The sequence below is a fragment of the Thermobia domestica genome, chromosome 4 (genome assembly GCF_964235325.1).
Source record: "Thermobia domestica chromosome 4, izTheDome1.hap1.1, whole genome shotgun sequence".
In the NCBI taxonomy this organism is placed as follows: domain Eukaryota; kingdom Metazoa; phylum Arthropoda; class Insecta; order Zygentoma; family Lepismatidae; genus Thermobia; species Thermobia domestica.
In genome coordinates, this window is record NC_137457.1 from 257,054,252 (window position 1) to 257,070,378 (window position 16,127).

Here is a 16,127-nt window from a genome sequence, read left to right on the forward strand (position 1 = left end):
ATGCGATATTTATTTATTTACTTTGTTTATTTAGTCTTATTTTACATGACAAAGTTATGCCTAACTAAGCCTCATGCCTTGAAATGAAGTGAAATGAAATCTTTGAGTTTTTGTCGGTTAGGCTAAAGGAGACGGTGATGATGAGTAATGAATGAAATGGTGGAATAAAGAAAGTGGGAGGAAACGGGAGAACCTCGAGAAAACCCACGCACACGGTGTTTGTCCACCACAAAGTTCACTTGGCGGGGGCTGGGATCGAACCCGGGACCCCAAGCACCAGCCTTATGCCTTGTCTCCCACTTAACCATGCTAATATATGGTATACATTTTACATTAAAAAGTATAAGGATAATAACTGAAGTAACATACAAGTAGAGCCGCATAATCATATATATAGAATAGTAATAATTAATAATAATACGCCTAGAGCGCGCGCGCACACACACACAAAACTACAAATACGCATATAATGTAATCAGAATAAAATTGGATGAATATAAAAACAAATATGAATAAAGGAGAGCAGAAATCAGCATTTTTCTCATCAGGTTTCAATAGGGCACGCCTGAATCATAAAAGGCTTGCTCCACCGACTTTTTAAATAAATGAATTTAATATGATTGTCGTGTGTTAGGTGGAAGATTATGCCATACACGGGTAGTGGGTGGAAAGAAAAAAATTAAAATAATGGTTCTACGAGTAGAAGGGAAAAGAAGGTAAGTTTATACCTGGTCTGGATTCTGATCATGGCCAGCATTTAGTTGTGGAAATATGTAGGAAGGTTGTTGAAAACACAAAGTCTCTAAAGGAAGTAAGAGTCTGTGCAAATACCGCCTATCGGAAAATTTTAATAGAGCAGGCTTTCAATAGTATGGATTTAATGATTTGATCTTTCATTGTTGTTATTTTTGTTTTGTGTTTAACTGTCTCGCGATTATGCACAGAGGCTAAGGGAAATGGTAATAATGAGATTGTGATGATGATGGAATGAAGAAAGTGGGTGATGATGATGGAATGAAGAAAGTGGAAGGAAACTGGAGAACTTCGAGAAAATGCACGCACACGGTGTTCGTCGACCACAAAGTTCACTTGAGACGATCCAGGATCAAACCAGGGACCCTGTGCACCAAAGTTGGGCACTCTACCACTGAGCCACCATGGCGCCAATTTGATTGTTTCAGATTGTAAACAACTGAATAGAAGCATTTTGAATACTTTGCAAACGGTGCGCTAATTCTTCTTTAATTCTGATAGTGCTACATCACAATATTCGAGCTGAGGATATATTAGAGGTTTTATAAGTAATAACTTTGTTCCTATAGGTAAAATTTTCTTTAGTCTCGTGAGGGAATGCTTTCTTATATACGACATTAATGTGAGATTTCTATTCAAGAAATCAATCTAATGTTATCTCAAAATTTGTAACTGTTCAAAGAAAAATGGAATAATTGTTCAATTGATCTGAAGTGCTGGTACATTCGAATGATGTGTTTTCCTTAGTTGTTTAGAAGAGACGCAGATGCACGTGGATTTCGTTTGAGTTTATAGCTAACCCATTTTCATCTGACCACAAATTAATATGATGTGGATCGTCATTCATTTGTTGGATTGAACCGTCCAAGTATTAAGATTGATTTGAAGTAAAGTTTGCGGATGAGTGTTATTTACAATATTGTAAAACATAAGGTAGACCGTTAAAATGTACAGACAGATAAAGAAGATGGAAAAGAACACTTCTTGGAGGACATCATAGATTGAGATCGCGCAGTAAAGAGAAAGTATTGGATATGGTCACAAATTGCTGCTGCACATGTGAAATAATTCCTTACCCATTTCACAGCGCCATCAGAGAAGTTACATTTTATGGCCAATTTAAGGAAGAGGATTTTATGTATGATTGATTGATAAGCTCTCAGAAATCTAGAAGGTTCTCATAGAATTCTCTAGAAGGTCATAAAGGAATCAGAAATCCTTACAATATATACCATATAATATGACCTTGCATAACGGCTCTTTTATGACACATGTATTTATGACTGGCAATAAGTATGCCAATTTTAGTTTTTAAAATAACTAGGTTTATTATCCTGAACTTCTGTGGCTGACAAATTCAGTTAAAATCCATTGTAAATATATCTTGAATAACGCGATTTTTCATAGCGCAGAACCAGTTAATCCCCTTATGCAAGGTATTCCTGTACATATATTCCCATCGAGGTTTCGCTGACTTTCTGTCAGCACTTTCAAGATAAAAACATTTAAATTTATAGTGTTAAATTTTTTAAGGAGCATGAAATATGAGGGCAAATTACTCCTAACTAAAATTACTACAATGTAACCATTGTATTACGTACATACCACCTACAAAAGAAGATACGTTACCTTAAATATAACTACATATACAGTGTACAATATGATATTTTCTTTTGTCATGGACTATGTAAACAATTGACGTTATGCTTTTGGTCTCGTGGATAGATATCAGACATCCGCTTAACCTATTATGTCTTTAAAATGCTGACAGAAAGTTATCAAAAATTTTCCGATTCAGTATGTGACATGAAGGTAAATAAGGTAAACCACAAATAGATATATATATATATTACATGCACATGTTCACTTTTCTTTCTTTTTTCTTCCAGTCTCCTGCACCTGCGCCATTTGTTAAAGAAATGAACGATGCTGGTCAATTTTACTCTAATAGAGTATTAAAGGACTGGAAAGAAAAGTGAGTTCGCCTTTCACTATATCTGGAATCAATTTCTTCTTAATAACTTCCGACTATAGATGAGAAAATCTTTAATCTTTTAATGCCTCTTTAAGTGTTCTGTTTAATGTATTTGACTATTTTTCCAAACTTAATGATGATACAGTAATGCAACATATCAGAAAAATCAAGAAGGTTAATTTTTCTAAGAATTAAATGTTGTTTATGACATACAAAACATCTTTTAATTATTAGTTACATCAACCAGAGATTTCAAATGCTCTGCCACGTCACGTCTTCAGGGCAACAGTGATTAATCCTTTTACTCAAGTTAGATAGTTCAGTTCATGATGCTTAAAGGTGGCCTTACATAATTTATGTCTGAAGTATGCTGGAAATGGCCCTATGAAATAAAATTGTTGAATTGTAATAAACATATATTAATATCAAACAAGACAACAAAATTAAAATGCTTCCCTGCTTCAGTTTTTTTTTTTTTTTTAAATAAAAGTCACAGGAATTCTTTTTTTATGAAAGTCCATGTGCCTTTTAGCAAGAATAATTGCTTTTTCTATTCGTTGGGAGAGTGTCTAAATTGACCCAAAACTTTATATAAGTAACTACGTGTTACGCCCAACTGTATGCACTATTTACATGTAGACTTCTTAGTGTTGTTTTGTATACAATTTGTACTACTGTACGTATGGTTCAAAAACATTCAAGTCGTACCTGCAATATATCAATAATACAGTTAAATATAACTCATATATATTAGATCTTGTTTAATACATATTTAAAATAGAATAGATATTGAAGGATTAACACAGAAAAATATGCGTTGTGAAAGTTAGTGATTTCCTGTGCTGTTTGTGCTTATTGGTAATTCAGTGTATATTCCATAATTAAAATGATTGTAAAACATTAGTCTTTTCGTAAATTCACTAAATAGGTACCTATTAATCATTTGTCGGATATAATAGCGTATGCAGCCTGACCAGATTCTCAAACTGAAACACCGAGACACAGGTCGTCATTTACAAAGGGAACAGTAACGCCCTGATTTTGATATATGTACCAGGTGTATCGAAATTCCGGGATCATAGGCCAACTTCGTTGAGAGTAAAGATACGGAAAAATGGAAAGGGAGAAAAAGATGTTAAAGGTAGGTGGTTTCCAATCTAAAATGGCTGATCCTTCCAATCGCGCCAGCCATTTGGGCTCTACAGTGGTAGAGTGCCCTACGATAATTGAAAAACCAACGTTGCCAGTTTAGCAAGCTGTTCCTTTGGGCATTCACCATACCAACAAAACAGTATTGTTAGGGAACTGATTTAAAGTGTTCTAGGTTCCCTCACACGTTCCCAGTGTTTTTTTTTTTTTTTTTTTTTTTTTTTTCTCCTTATGTTCAATTCCGTGGGCCTGCTTAACTGGAAACGCTGCTTTTTAATTTAACATGGGCTCCTTACTAGTGTGGATCCCAAACAGTTGGTGCGATTAGAAACATTCCACCATTTTAGATTGAGAATCACCTATTTCCAATAACTTTCGTCTGTTTTCATTTTCTCATATCTCTACTTAAAACGAAGTGGGGCTGTGGTCCCGGACTTTAAATATACCCGGTATATTAATCAAGAGTATAATAATATGATAATGAAAAACGTGAAACTACTTACATCGGAGTCTTGCCACCGTCCCCACTGCCCAAGCAAAACCAGAAATGACGCTACTTTGGAACATCTTACAAAAATCGGGACACCTTCAATGGCAGCTAATTTCAGTTCAGGTATTCCCTTTTACCAGATTTTTGTAGGAGTACACGAATGGACACGTACCCTGAAACTTTGGGACAGACCCACTCCGTATAATTCGGATTGTGGAATTTGCAAATTTAGAAGAGAATTAACCTTCGTCAAACTCAAGGCTAAACACAAGAGTTTATACATAGAGATTCGTCACGTGTAATCTTAAGTATTTGCCATAATCGTAATTATCGGGTCTGGATACGCTGTGCTGTGTAGAATTCGCTTATTTCTGGGGCTGTATAGGAGCCGTTTTACATTCGGTTTTGCATCCTTGTACATATTGTTTACAAGTGCAAGCATTAATTTGGGTTAAATTAACTGTAAATTGTCCGCACCCCTAAACTATATTTTTGAAAAAGAAAAAAAAAAAAAACACTGCCTTTTAAAAATACTTGCACAATCGATGTTTGTGGTTCTTCCGGGGCAAGTAGTTGTTAATGTTCCGACTTCCGTGTGCAATAGAACACACTATGGCCAATACATTCCAGTTTTTCTTTTGAATCACTTCGTGTTAAAAGAAGTGACAGTAAAGCATCCCTGAAAACACATTTTTAATGTGTTGTTTTCACTATGTCCGTAATAAAATAAATCAAAGAATACTAGGTATAGAATTACGAAAATCGTATTTCACATCAATACTACTTAGCAAGGAGGCTCCGCGAAATCTAAAAGCCGGAAACGGAAGTTTTTCGAGCAAAGTGACCACTGCAAAATTGAACATTTAGATATCCCGATGAGTATTTTAGGGATAAGGAAGACATCTAGCGGAAAACAGGGACTGTTTCGATAAGTCTGAGATGTCTGTTCAGCCTGACCGTGTGTTTGCTTAATTTCATTTTTCTTGTGTAGTTGTTTATTTAATATTTTTACTTATTTATTTATTTTTAGGGACAAGAATCATGTAGAGTGGGCGAAAGCGTGGAGCCAAACCCTTACTGAACTCCAACAGTACGTCAAGCAACACCATACTACAGGTTTAGTCTGGTCCGGAACTGAAACAATAACTGCAAATTCAGGTACTGATTTAAAAAAATCATTGAACTCAATGTCATGGTGGAAATATACCCTTTATGTGCCATATCTCAGTCTTAGGTGCTGAATTTTTGCCCAGATATATTTATTTAAATATTTCAAATTTATCGTATTTTTTACTCACCAAAGAGGAATAATTAGATCATAGGCTTGTAAATTTGAATATTACTTCTGCTTTATACGGCGAAGAACATGAAATTATTTTTGTAGGGGCTCAGTTACTGGCGTATTGGATTTTCTTTTTCTTGGCGCACTTAACTTATGCACTCGTATTCTGTATTTGTTTTAGTTTAACTAATGTTTCTGACATGAAATAACTAAATAATCAGTTGTTAATTTTCTGATTAAATAGGAGATCAGAAGATAATACAGTTCGGTTCAAAAAATATCCCCCCGCTCGTATGTTTTCTGAAAAAGCTTTGGTCATGACTTTATTGAGTGGCTATTTACTCATATTGTGTAATATATCTTCATGACATAGATTTACAATATAATTTACATTATTTAACATAGGAATGAACAGTGTTTCAATATTTTGTGTGTCGTCCATTACCTTTTTTAAAAGCCTGAACTCTTTTTGACATTGGTGCAACAGGTTTTTAACATGTACCAGGCTCAATTTCATGTTACCAAACATGAACAATTTTTTCCATTAATTTTGTTCTGTTACTTCAACAATATTAACTCAATTTGGAAGACATAATAACGCACAAATTTTCGATAAGGTCCATATCAGGTGAATTAGCCGGCCATTATAACCTCTGTATATCCAATTCTAACGCGCCCTGTTGGACAACCCTAGATCGGTGGCATGATGCATTGTCATCTTGAAAAATGAATGGTCCAAGATTTAAACCACTGAAATGGCCCCTGTATTCAAAAGCTCCTTCTTTAGTATCTCAGTATGATAAACCGCCAATTAGATCTGTGCATACTTTAATTCTTCCTATACCTTTGGGACACATTGCTCCCTATAGCAGGGCTCCTAGCGTGTCACTTTGTTAACTAAAAGTTACTTTTTTTTTTTCATGTTGGTCACTAAAAGTTACTTTTTTTTTTCAAATCTGTCACTAAAAGTTACTTTTTGGGAGGTAAAGTAACTTTTTCGTGTGATTTATGTTTTGCATAGGGAGTTTTTAAAGAAAAATATAAAAATAAATGCAGAAGACAGAAACCTGTTACTCATTACTCTTCTGAAAGTTTCAGTACTTGCGGCAACATATGAAACAATCAGCTTTATTCTCACTTCAGCCTTTACTCTTTCTAAAGCACAGTGGATGGTTGGTGGATACTTAAGCTCTCAAGGTGGGATTGACAACCCTTCTGTGTTTATTCTTTCTTCTATCATAATAGTTTTTTAGTTTTTTCTTGTAATAGTTAGCGCTCCGCTCAATGTTGTGTGGTTCATCATGTTCGACTTGTGTTATGTTTCTTGTATGTTCTTCTTAAGAGTAGGTGATGAATTTGAATATTTCATGGCTTTGAGAACTTTCAATGCTAAGTTAAATATAATGTCTGGGATGAAGAAATTCGGAAATAGGCCAGAACTGATTCCACTTACTCAGAAGCTTCTTACATCTGCTAAGTCTGCTTACTGTAACTACAAAGCATACTTAGAAAACCTAAAAAAAGAAGGAAGCTCAAAAAGAAGTAAAGAAGAAAAGATTAAACAAAACAACAAACAAAGAGAGAGGCAATGGAGAAATTGACAAAGGAAAAAAGGTCATGATGAGATTTTGGTCACTTTTTTTGTCACTCTTTCGTGTGTTTTTTCGTCTACACCGATGCTAGACTTAACATTCCAGTTTCTGTTTGAGGTTTTAAAACATTACCCACTGTTTTGTCATCAGTGTGTAACCTTCTTGCTATTTTTCTGTTCGTTATTTCTTGAATTTTCAGTCCCAGAATCATACTTTCTTTCTTAAAGACAGGCTCTTTTCCTTTCCCACGATGTAGAAATTAAAAATATATGACCAAATCACTGAATGTAACGCGTATTAACACAAACACAGCTTTGTATTTTCACAACCCAGCTTTGTAATTTAGAATACAGCACCAGCAATCTTCAAACTTGTCAATATGCACTCTTTTCTCACTATTCTACCTCCCAGAAAATAGCTGACTGAAAAATGGCGGGAACCGAACAATGACGTAATCTAGATCAAGCAATTTGGAACTTCAAACATATTCCTGCCATCGAATACATACGCAGCACACTAAATGGCATGTCTTTAATTTCAGTACGCTTTAGTTTCCTATTTAATGACTATTTCTCAGCATCGAAAAAATTATAGATTGATTATAGTTTTCCCCAACAAACACATGACAGAGAAAATTAGTCGGTTATACCAAGTATCAGTAAAAACTCTCACAAACGATTTAAGAATAAAACACCATTATCCAATTACCAAAACAGTCCGTGTAGAAATGCAGACTTGAACGAAGATCTGATTAAAAGATATTTTTCAATCAAAATTCATAGTGGGGATACTTTTCCGGACCGAACTGTATTTTGCTTTAGTTAGTTATTTTATTTTATCACGTGTTTTCACCAATCATTTCACTTTCTTCCCCCCAAAAAATCAATGAGAAAGTCACTATGTATCGTACGAGTGCAATAGATTGAATCCACTCTTGTGTAAATTTGAGATGATGACAGATCTTGACGAGTTTAATAAACGTATGAAATATTTTGATGTTCCGGCTATCAAAGTTGGAGTTTGGACTTAAGATAAATTTTCGAAAAGAAAATAATAATAATAATAAAAGAAGTACAGGGGACTCGAGTTCGATTTCCGGTTGGAGCTCATGTGGTTCGGATTACACGTTAAACCGTAGGTCTTTGTTTCGTATAGCTTCGGTTCTGAAAGGGACGCTAAGCTTTAAAACTAAGAAACAAACCTCGTTTTAATTGCTACTCAGAACAGAAATACACGCATCAAACCTATTAATTGTTAACTCGAGACGTAAGAAAATTATGTAAATGATAAGGGGGTTCATTAGCCATTTTGCAAACACATTGTGGACTTATAGTAAATATTTACTACAAAATCACTGAAGAACATTTTTAAGGGAAATATATTAGTATAATAATGTGACGAAATTATACTCTTCTGTTTAAAGTTCTTAGGAACTGGTTACATTTTCTCTGTCGAAATCACAGAGTATTTCGGAGAAACTTAAAGTAAGTGACACGTGTCGTATACCACCAGGTATAGTTATCTTCAGTACGAGACGTAAATACTGTCCTCCGTTTCCCCGTCAGCTTCTTTAGAAAGTTATTAATTCATTGATACTTTTAAGTAGTCGGTCAGTCGCTTTTTTGTATTTTTTGCGGTGCATTAAATAAAACTTAGTCTCCTTTTATTCTTTTCATCTTACCAGAGATTAGCAAGACTATCGAGTTAGCACTAAGGTTAATATCTACATCGTAGAGAGACACAAGTACAGAACGAAACGGAATTCAAGATACATCTAGCGGTAGAAATAAGCATGTAGACACAAACAACTTGCAACAAGCTGGAAAACATTGTTATAGAGACCAATCGTTAAGGAAAAAAAAAATGTATCATACGTTAACAACCTTGATAACAATCGCATAGTTCAATGAGGTCGCAGTAGGATGGATGATTATGACAAAGTTTTACAAACAAGCAGAGCAAAGATGCACCATCTTGTTGTTCATCTCGCTGAAATTAACTCAAAACTTTCAGCATTTTGTTTTCGCTTAACAAAGTAAAATACACATTCATATGTACTATTCGTATTTAATGTAATTGTGGATAACCATAATTAATCTTTAATTGAAAAGCCCTCTGCAATAACAAGGTAAGTCAAAAACGAAGGTTTTGAGTTACAAAGTTTATAAAGTGCAACATGCTAATTAACAGGAGTAAATCTGTGTATATATGCCTATGGAGAAAAGTGGTGTAGTACCTGGTCTGTGCTTTGGAGCATAAAATGGCGAATACCGAAAATGTGGAATAATAAAAAATGAAGGTGGAAAAGTGAGCATTTACCTTGTTATTGCATAACCAAAACTAATGGTGAAAAGAAAAAAAGAACAGCAGGAATACATGACGACGTATATGACAACGTCTACATATTGCAGCACACGAGAATACAAAATATCAAAAATCTGAGCGTTGTAGGCAACAAAATCCGGAAACTGCACTGTCCTTAGTCCATTTCAGATTCAGAATCCGGAAGTCAGCAGTGTTCAGCACATTCTTGTAAAATTGCTGCTTGGAAGGAGTAACAAATCGTAGCAGAGCTTCCGTATCCTTCTTTGAATTCTTGATTCCCAGTTTAGCTGGTTTCTTGAGGAAGAACGGAATGGTGTCCAGTGGTAGTGCCTGCACGAAATAAGCTTTTTTCTCCTACACCACTATACATTTCCGAAACTGGCACAGATCCATACAGTGGGTTTACATTCCCTTCCTCCTTTGCCGATTTACTAGTAACTCCGAAAACCGGATTCGGATTAGATATCCGAATTACAGATCATGACTTTTGATTTTCAAATCCGACATCTGAAATCCGGATTTAAATCTGATTCTGGATATCCGGAATTCGAATTACTTTTTTCAACCCGAATATTCCAATATCCGGATTTTTGACAGCACTGTTTGAATTTCCATATTCACATCGAAGAAAAAAAACAAAACACTGCATTTCGCCCTGATTTTGCTATTCCTTCTGCTTCTGTCATTCTGATTCGACTGCTTCGATCTTATCCATTTGTAAACAAAATGGTCAGGTATGTCTCCCTACTAGTGCTTTCCCTTGAACCGACCCTTGAAAACAGACACGTCGCGTCTCCTCCTTGCATTTACCAGTGCTCGCTTCACTAGCCTCAGATAGTGGCGCCTTCTGTTATCCGCATCGGGAAACGGCGACTCGATGCAGATGAATTATGTTTTTCTCACAACAAACACTTCGAATATGCACAAGAGGTGACAGAAAAGGAAATTAAGTCCACATGCCTTCTTTATCTATGTTTTACCAGGAATCGAGATAACTCGACTTACCTTGTTATTGCAGAGAGCCCTTCAATTATTGCCTTAAATCAATATCGTCTTCTACTAAGCCTTTTCCCCAGTTAACTGGGCTCGGCTTTTCGAATCGCTGTCCTCCATCTGTTTCTTATGTAAATAAATAAATTATACATTTATGTAAAAGTTCTGTGATAAGGTGTTAAAGTTATCTGGTGTCATGAGTCAGACTTAAGTATAAGTTCAATGATTTCTTCGTTCTTTCTTTGGTTGGTTTCGAGCTTAACTTCCCTTTCAGCATTGAAGTTACAGTATTGAGATACTGTGCATTGTTGAAGCGAGTGATCCTACTTCTTATTAGTTTCAGCCCCAAACTGTAGGAGTAAGACTCTAAATCTCCGGCCAAATACGTATAATATTCTATAAAAAATCTCGGTGTTTTAAATAAATATTCAGGAAAATATGTTATATAAAATTAAGGAGAGTGCACTCCTTTATTGTTGGTCGATTTCAACTGCAAGCAGTTGAGGCGATTGAAAATTTGCAGAAAAACATTAGACCATATTCCACGATGGTATTTATTTATTTATTTACTTTTAAGGAAAGTTATTGTGGAATTTTTAATTCAATCTTCAGAAGGGGAGTATAGGCGTTCTCATATTTGATCGACTTCAACTGCAAGAGTAGGGATTATGTGAAAACCTAAAAATAAATGTTTACAATTTTTTTTTTTTTTTTTTTTTTTTTTTTTTTTTTTTTTTTTTTTTTTACGTGGAAGCAGAGGTTCACTTTCTTGTCCTCGATTAGGTATAAATCCAAATAGTGGAAATAACTGAGAAGCTCAGAAAATATTCGCCATATTCCCTGAAAATCTAATATTTTTACGAAAAATATCTTGGATCATACTTTTTTTAATCGAGAGGGACAGCAATCCATACCACATTAGAGGCCTAAATTCACTGCTCATTCTGAACTGATTTGAATCGTAAACAGGAAATGGCAGAGAAGATGTATTTCATAAAAACTGAATGAATGTTAGGAAATTTATCGTGAATCTCTAAAACAAACCTAGGAGTGGGGGGGACTAAGAGGGTAAATTCATTGTTTTTTTACTGATTTCAACTCAGAGGGGATGATTGAGAACCCTCAAAGAAAATGTATGACATATTACGCCAAAATCGAACATTTCTTAATGAAAATTATCGTGGGACATATTTTTGAGATTGAGGAGCTGAATTCATTCCTTCATTCTTGCAGATTTTAACTCCAAGCTCCGTGGATATTCACAATGCCGTACCGAAAATTCACGCCAAGTTTTGCCATAATTGACTATCTTTTACGCGGTTAACATTGGAAAATTGCCTTGAGTGTATATGTGCAAACTTACAACATCGGGTGTGGATTTTACCCCTTCCCCCCAGTGCTCATTATATCTGATGGATTGCAACTTGAAACACTAGTTTTGCATGTTGAAGGAAGACACATGCCAAGTTTCTTTTAAACGGGATAAGTTTTACGAGAGTTCTGGTGGAATGGATAGACGGACAAACATACAAGTGCTACTTGAGTCAAATGGTTGAAGCTTCGCTAATGCTTGCTTCTATAAGACATAGACTTACAATTTAACGTTGAGTCCGAACCACATGAGCTGCCACCGGGAATTCGGTTCTTTTGCACCGAAAACGTGTAATTCCCATCTATAGCCACGAGGGAGATCTAATATTTCTTTGATTTTATAGCTTATGGCTAACAACGCTAGCTGACCAAACGATTTGTAGTTAGGTGATGGTGACCAGCACGGGAGGTTTACTGTCCTATGTTTTAAATGACTCTCCAATTGTTTTCTGGTGGTAGGTCAGCACGAAAATTTCTTTGCCCGCACCAAAGGTTGAACATCAGCCCATGATTTAGCAGTCGACCACATTGAAAGCATTGTCTAAATATTAGTTTTTTTTTTTTTTTAAATCGTATAAAAAATGTTCAATTGGTCAAAATAATTTACATGATATTTTGTTTTTCTTCCTCATATGGAAAGTAGTAAATCAGCGTTTCTTTTACTTTGACCTTCGTGGAGAATCTTTGTGATGAAGCATCATTAAGGGAAGCAACTTAACTCTATGCCACAGTTTATTAATTTAAAAATATTGTTTGCTTTAGAAACCTCATCCTAATCTATCATAACCTCAGTTAGTTTCCAGAAGCCATATACATATGCGATCCGCTTAATCAAGTGGTCGAATTATCCAACCATGTAGATGTACTGTTCATGAATTACGAATGCTTTATCTAAATATTACGCATGATATCGACAATGTAAATATTTACTGTAGTTTGTACAGCTATAAGCATGTTAAGGATATTTAAAAGCACTGTTTAGCATTTCACAGTAGTCTTTGCACCCTGTAGTTAGTTGGCTTATGGAACTCTTTGTACATTTGCAGTAAATACAGTAGGAAGCGTTCCTCCGCCACCTGGGCCTCCTCCTCCACCTCCAGTCATGCCTTCCGGGGATTTCCCTCCATCAGCAGATCCAGCTGCTCAGGACCGATCAGCACTTTTTGCTCAAATTAACCAGGGAGAAGCCATTACGAAAGGTAAATGACACGTATTTTTGTTGCACTAGCAGAGAATTGAGTTATAAATGCTTAATCCTTTAAGTAATGTTCACCCGTAGACAGCTTATTCCAAAACAGCAACGAGGATTGGCCCCTGTGCTCTATTCCTTCCCCGTGGTTAATGACTGATATATATTACATGTCTGAATATGTTCAGCCTTATGTGCAAGTGCAGGAATGGTCAGAGGTGTATATATCAGTAGCAAAACGAAACATATCGAATAGAACCGTTATTAAGTACTTGCAAAGAACACTGTGTTCAGCAAAAGTGAAGACATATCTTTAAAGTGTGGAAGAATCTACTTTCTCGTAATACTGTATAAAGATACTGTATCCTTTGAAGATGAACATGGCAGTAATCCTTCAAAAACTATCACAACAGAAGAAGAGATCAATAAAATGTATAGCACAGTTACGCAATATTGATGTGTGACAGACTGTCAGGGAAATAGCATAGGAAACAGACATCTTATACCACACCATAGACAACTTCGTAACTAAAGAACTGAACCAAAAAAAAATTGCAACGTGGTAATCCAAATGTGAATTCCAGTTCAAGAGCGATGGAATGTTGTGATATACGTGCAAATTTGCACAAACTTTCAGATGAATAAACGAAAAGTTTTGGCAGTTGTGTGACATCGGATGAATTTTATTAGACACCTGCGATCCTAAAATCAAGTTTTAAGGTAAGGAATGGAATCACAGAATCTCCACCTTTTTAAGAAGTTCAAGACAATGTTATCAGCTAGCAAAACCGTATCTTTTTGGGGATGCACAAAGTATTAATTCAGTGGATTGTTTGCACAGAGATCAGATAACAGATTCTTAGTGTGATGATGTAATTAAAGAATTACGGGCTACGATCAAAGTGAAACGTCGAAAAAAGTTGAAACTTGGTGTCTCTTCATCACGATTATTTTGTGTAGCAGTGAATCTAATTAATAACAGGTTTTGAATTGTTTAAATGTCTTGCTTGTTCATACGTTTCAAAAGTCCCCTGACATAGGGTAACTCTGTTATTATCAGAGTTACAATAAAATATAAGTGGGGAAACCGTCTCCAAATGTAATGTTTTCAATCTAAAGTGAAGGATTTTTTTTTTTAAATCGGACGAGCCGTTTGCGCTGTATACTCTTTATGTGCCCAGTGTTAAATGAAAATGCAACGTTGCCATTTACCTGGGGCTGGGAGAGGGAAGGACGGGAAGGGATGTAGACAAATTTTATAAGAGTATGTTAAATGGGAGCATGTTTGAAATGGGGGGGATGGCCATCGACACTTTAGCATAACATACAGTACCTTCATTTACTTATGTTGTAGATCCAGGTAAATGGCAGCGTTTCATTTTCATTTAACATTGGGCGCATAAAGAGTGTACAGCCCAAACGACTCGTCTGATTTAAAAAATTCCTTCACTTTAGATTGAAAACTTCATATTTGAAGAGGGTTTCCCCTCTTACATTTTGTTGTAGCTGTGATAATAACAGAATTACCCTAGTCAGGGGACTTTTGAGACACAGTGTATAATTGATCTGGCCTCCAGTAACTAGAAGAACCTAGACATAAGAAATGTTTTTCGTAAGATAATAAGTCATGGAAACTGTAAATCAATAGTTAGGAGGGATTAGGCAACCCTTTTTGTAAAATGGATACAAATGCACATCATTGAGAGAGAAATATTGTACATTTTTTGTTTGAGAAATGGTTTAGAAGTAGATATACAGTAGTATATATAAGGAAATCTACATTTCTATAATTAGTTGCAAATTTAGAATAAAAAATACTTGATTATCGTAATCACTGCTAACCCTAACACTTGAGTTTAACATTGTATGTAAAGTGCCATAAAGATCTGATCAGACAGCGCTGTTGTGTTCTAAACGGTTTGTGCTGATCAGTCGGCTCCACAATATTTTTTCACATTTTTAAGTGAAACACAACATCTTTTTATACAAAAAGTTTTCATAGAAAACACGATGTTTTTTTTCTTTCTTTCTTACAGAAAACTTGATAAAAGTAAACACTAGAACTATTTAGTATCCTAGCGAGAAAACCAGTACGTCCCAAACAGCACCTCTTGCAAGTGTGCAAAATTAAAGTATTGTTAGTGATATAGTTATATGTAAGCTTTATCTCTTTTCTTGAATTCAGTTATCTTGTATTTCAATTATTTCACGAATTATTAAATTGAACTCTGAAATGCGCCTAAATATTTATTAATGCCGAAATTTTCAATGGGGATTCCACACTTTGGTCGACATCTTATTTATTTACATAAATACACTGTGCTGTTTGAGCCACATCTCATGGCTTTCATTGTATAATGAAAGATCATTTCAGATATGATTAAGCTTACCTGCAACATCTTAATATAATAATAATAAACACCTACCATGATTTTTTTAAAATTTATTTATTTATTGACACCTACTAAAGTTACATCATTCTAAACATACATAAGTGATATTCAGGATAAACAAAATTGAAATACAGAACATATACTTAGGAGCCGCGGTGGCTCACTGGTACAGCGTTCACTTCTGGTGCATGGAGTTCTTGGTTCGATCACTGCTCGCGCCAAACACCGACAAACGCCGTGTGCGTGGTGGACAAACACCGTGTGCGTGGGTTTTCTTGGCTTTCTCCCGTTTCCTCCCAATTCATTTCACCATTTCATTTATTTCTCATCATCACCGGCTCCTTTGGCCTAGCCGGCATAACCATGCGCACTGTAATGATGAATGTACTGTTTTGCAATAAATTCTGACGATACTGGCTAAGTGCCAATACTGATAGCGAGTGTTCGTAATGCTGAACTGAACATTTAGGATAATGATTATAAATATAATTCAATGTATGCCCTATAATCCACACCATAAGTGCATTCCGTATCCGAGGCTTAAAATAAAAGTCAAAATAGATTAATGTACTACTGGGAAAAAACCGCAGTAGGTTGTTGGGATACCATCTGTAA

The 16,127-nt window shown here is 35.4% G+C and overlaps 1 protein-coding gene across 3 annotated transcripts in view; it reads left to right on the forward strand.

Annotated features, from left to right (window-relative positions):
- capt (adenylyl cyclase-associated protein 1) overlaps positions 1-16,127 on the forward strand; it is a 161,694-nt gene that overhangs the window by 106,744 nt on the left and 38,823 nt on the right. For 2 of the 3 annotated variants that reach the window (XM_081755792.1, XM_081755793.1), the window contains 3 exons: positions 2,643-2,728; positions 5,398-5,525; positions 12,977-13,129. In XM_081755792.1, coding sequence (XP_081611918.1) covers positions 2,643-2,728; positions 5,398-5,525; positions 12,977-13,129 — 367 coding nt within the window. The remainder of the gene's footprint in view (positions 1-2,642; positions 2,729-5,397; positions 5,526-12,976; positions 13,130-16,127) is intronic. The other variant, XM_081755794.1, reaches the window with a different exon arrangement.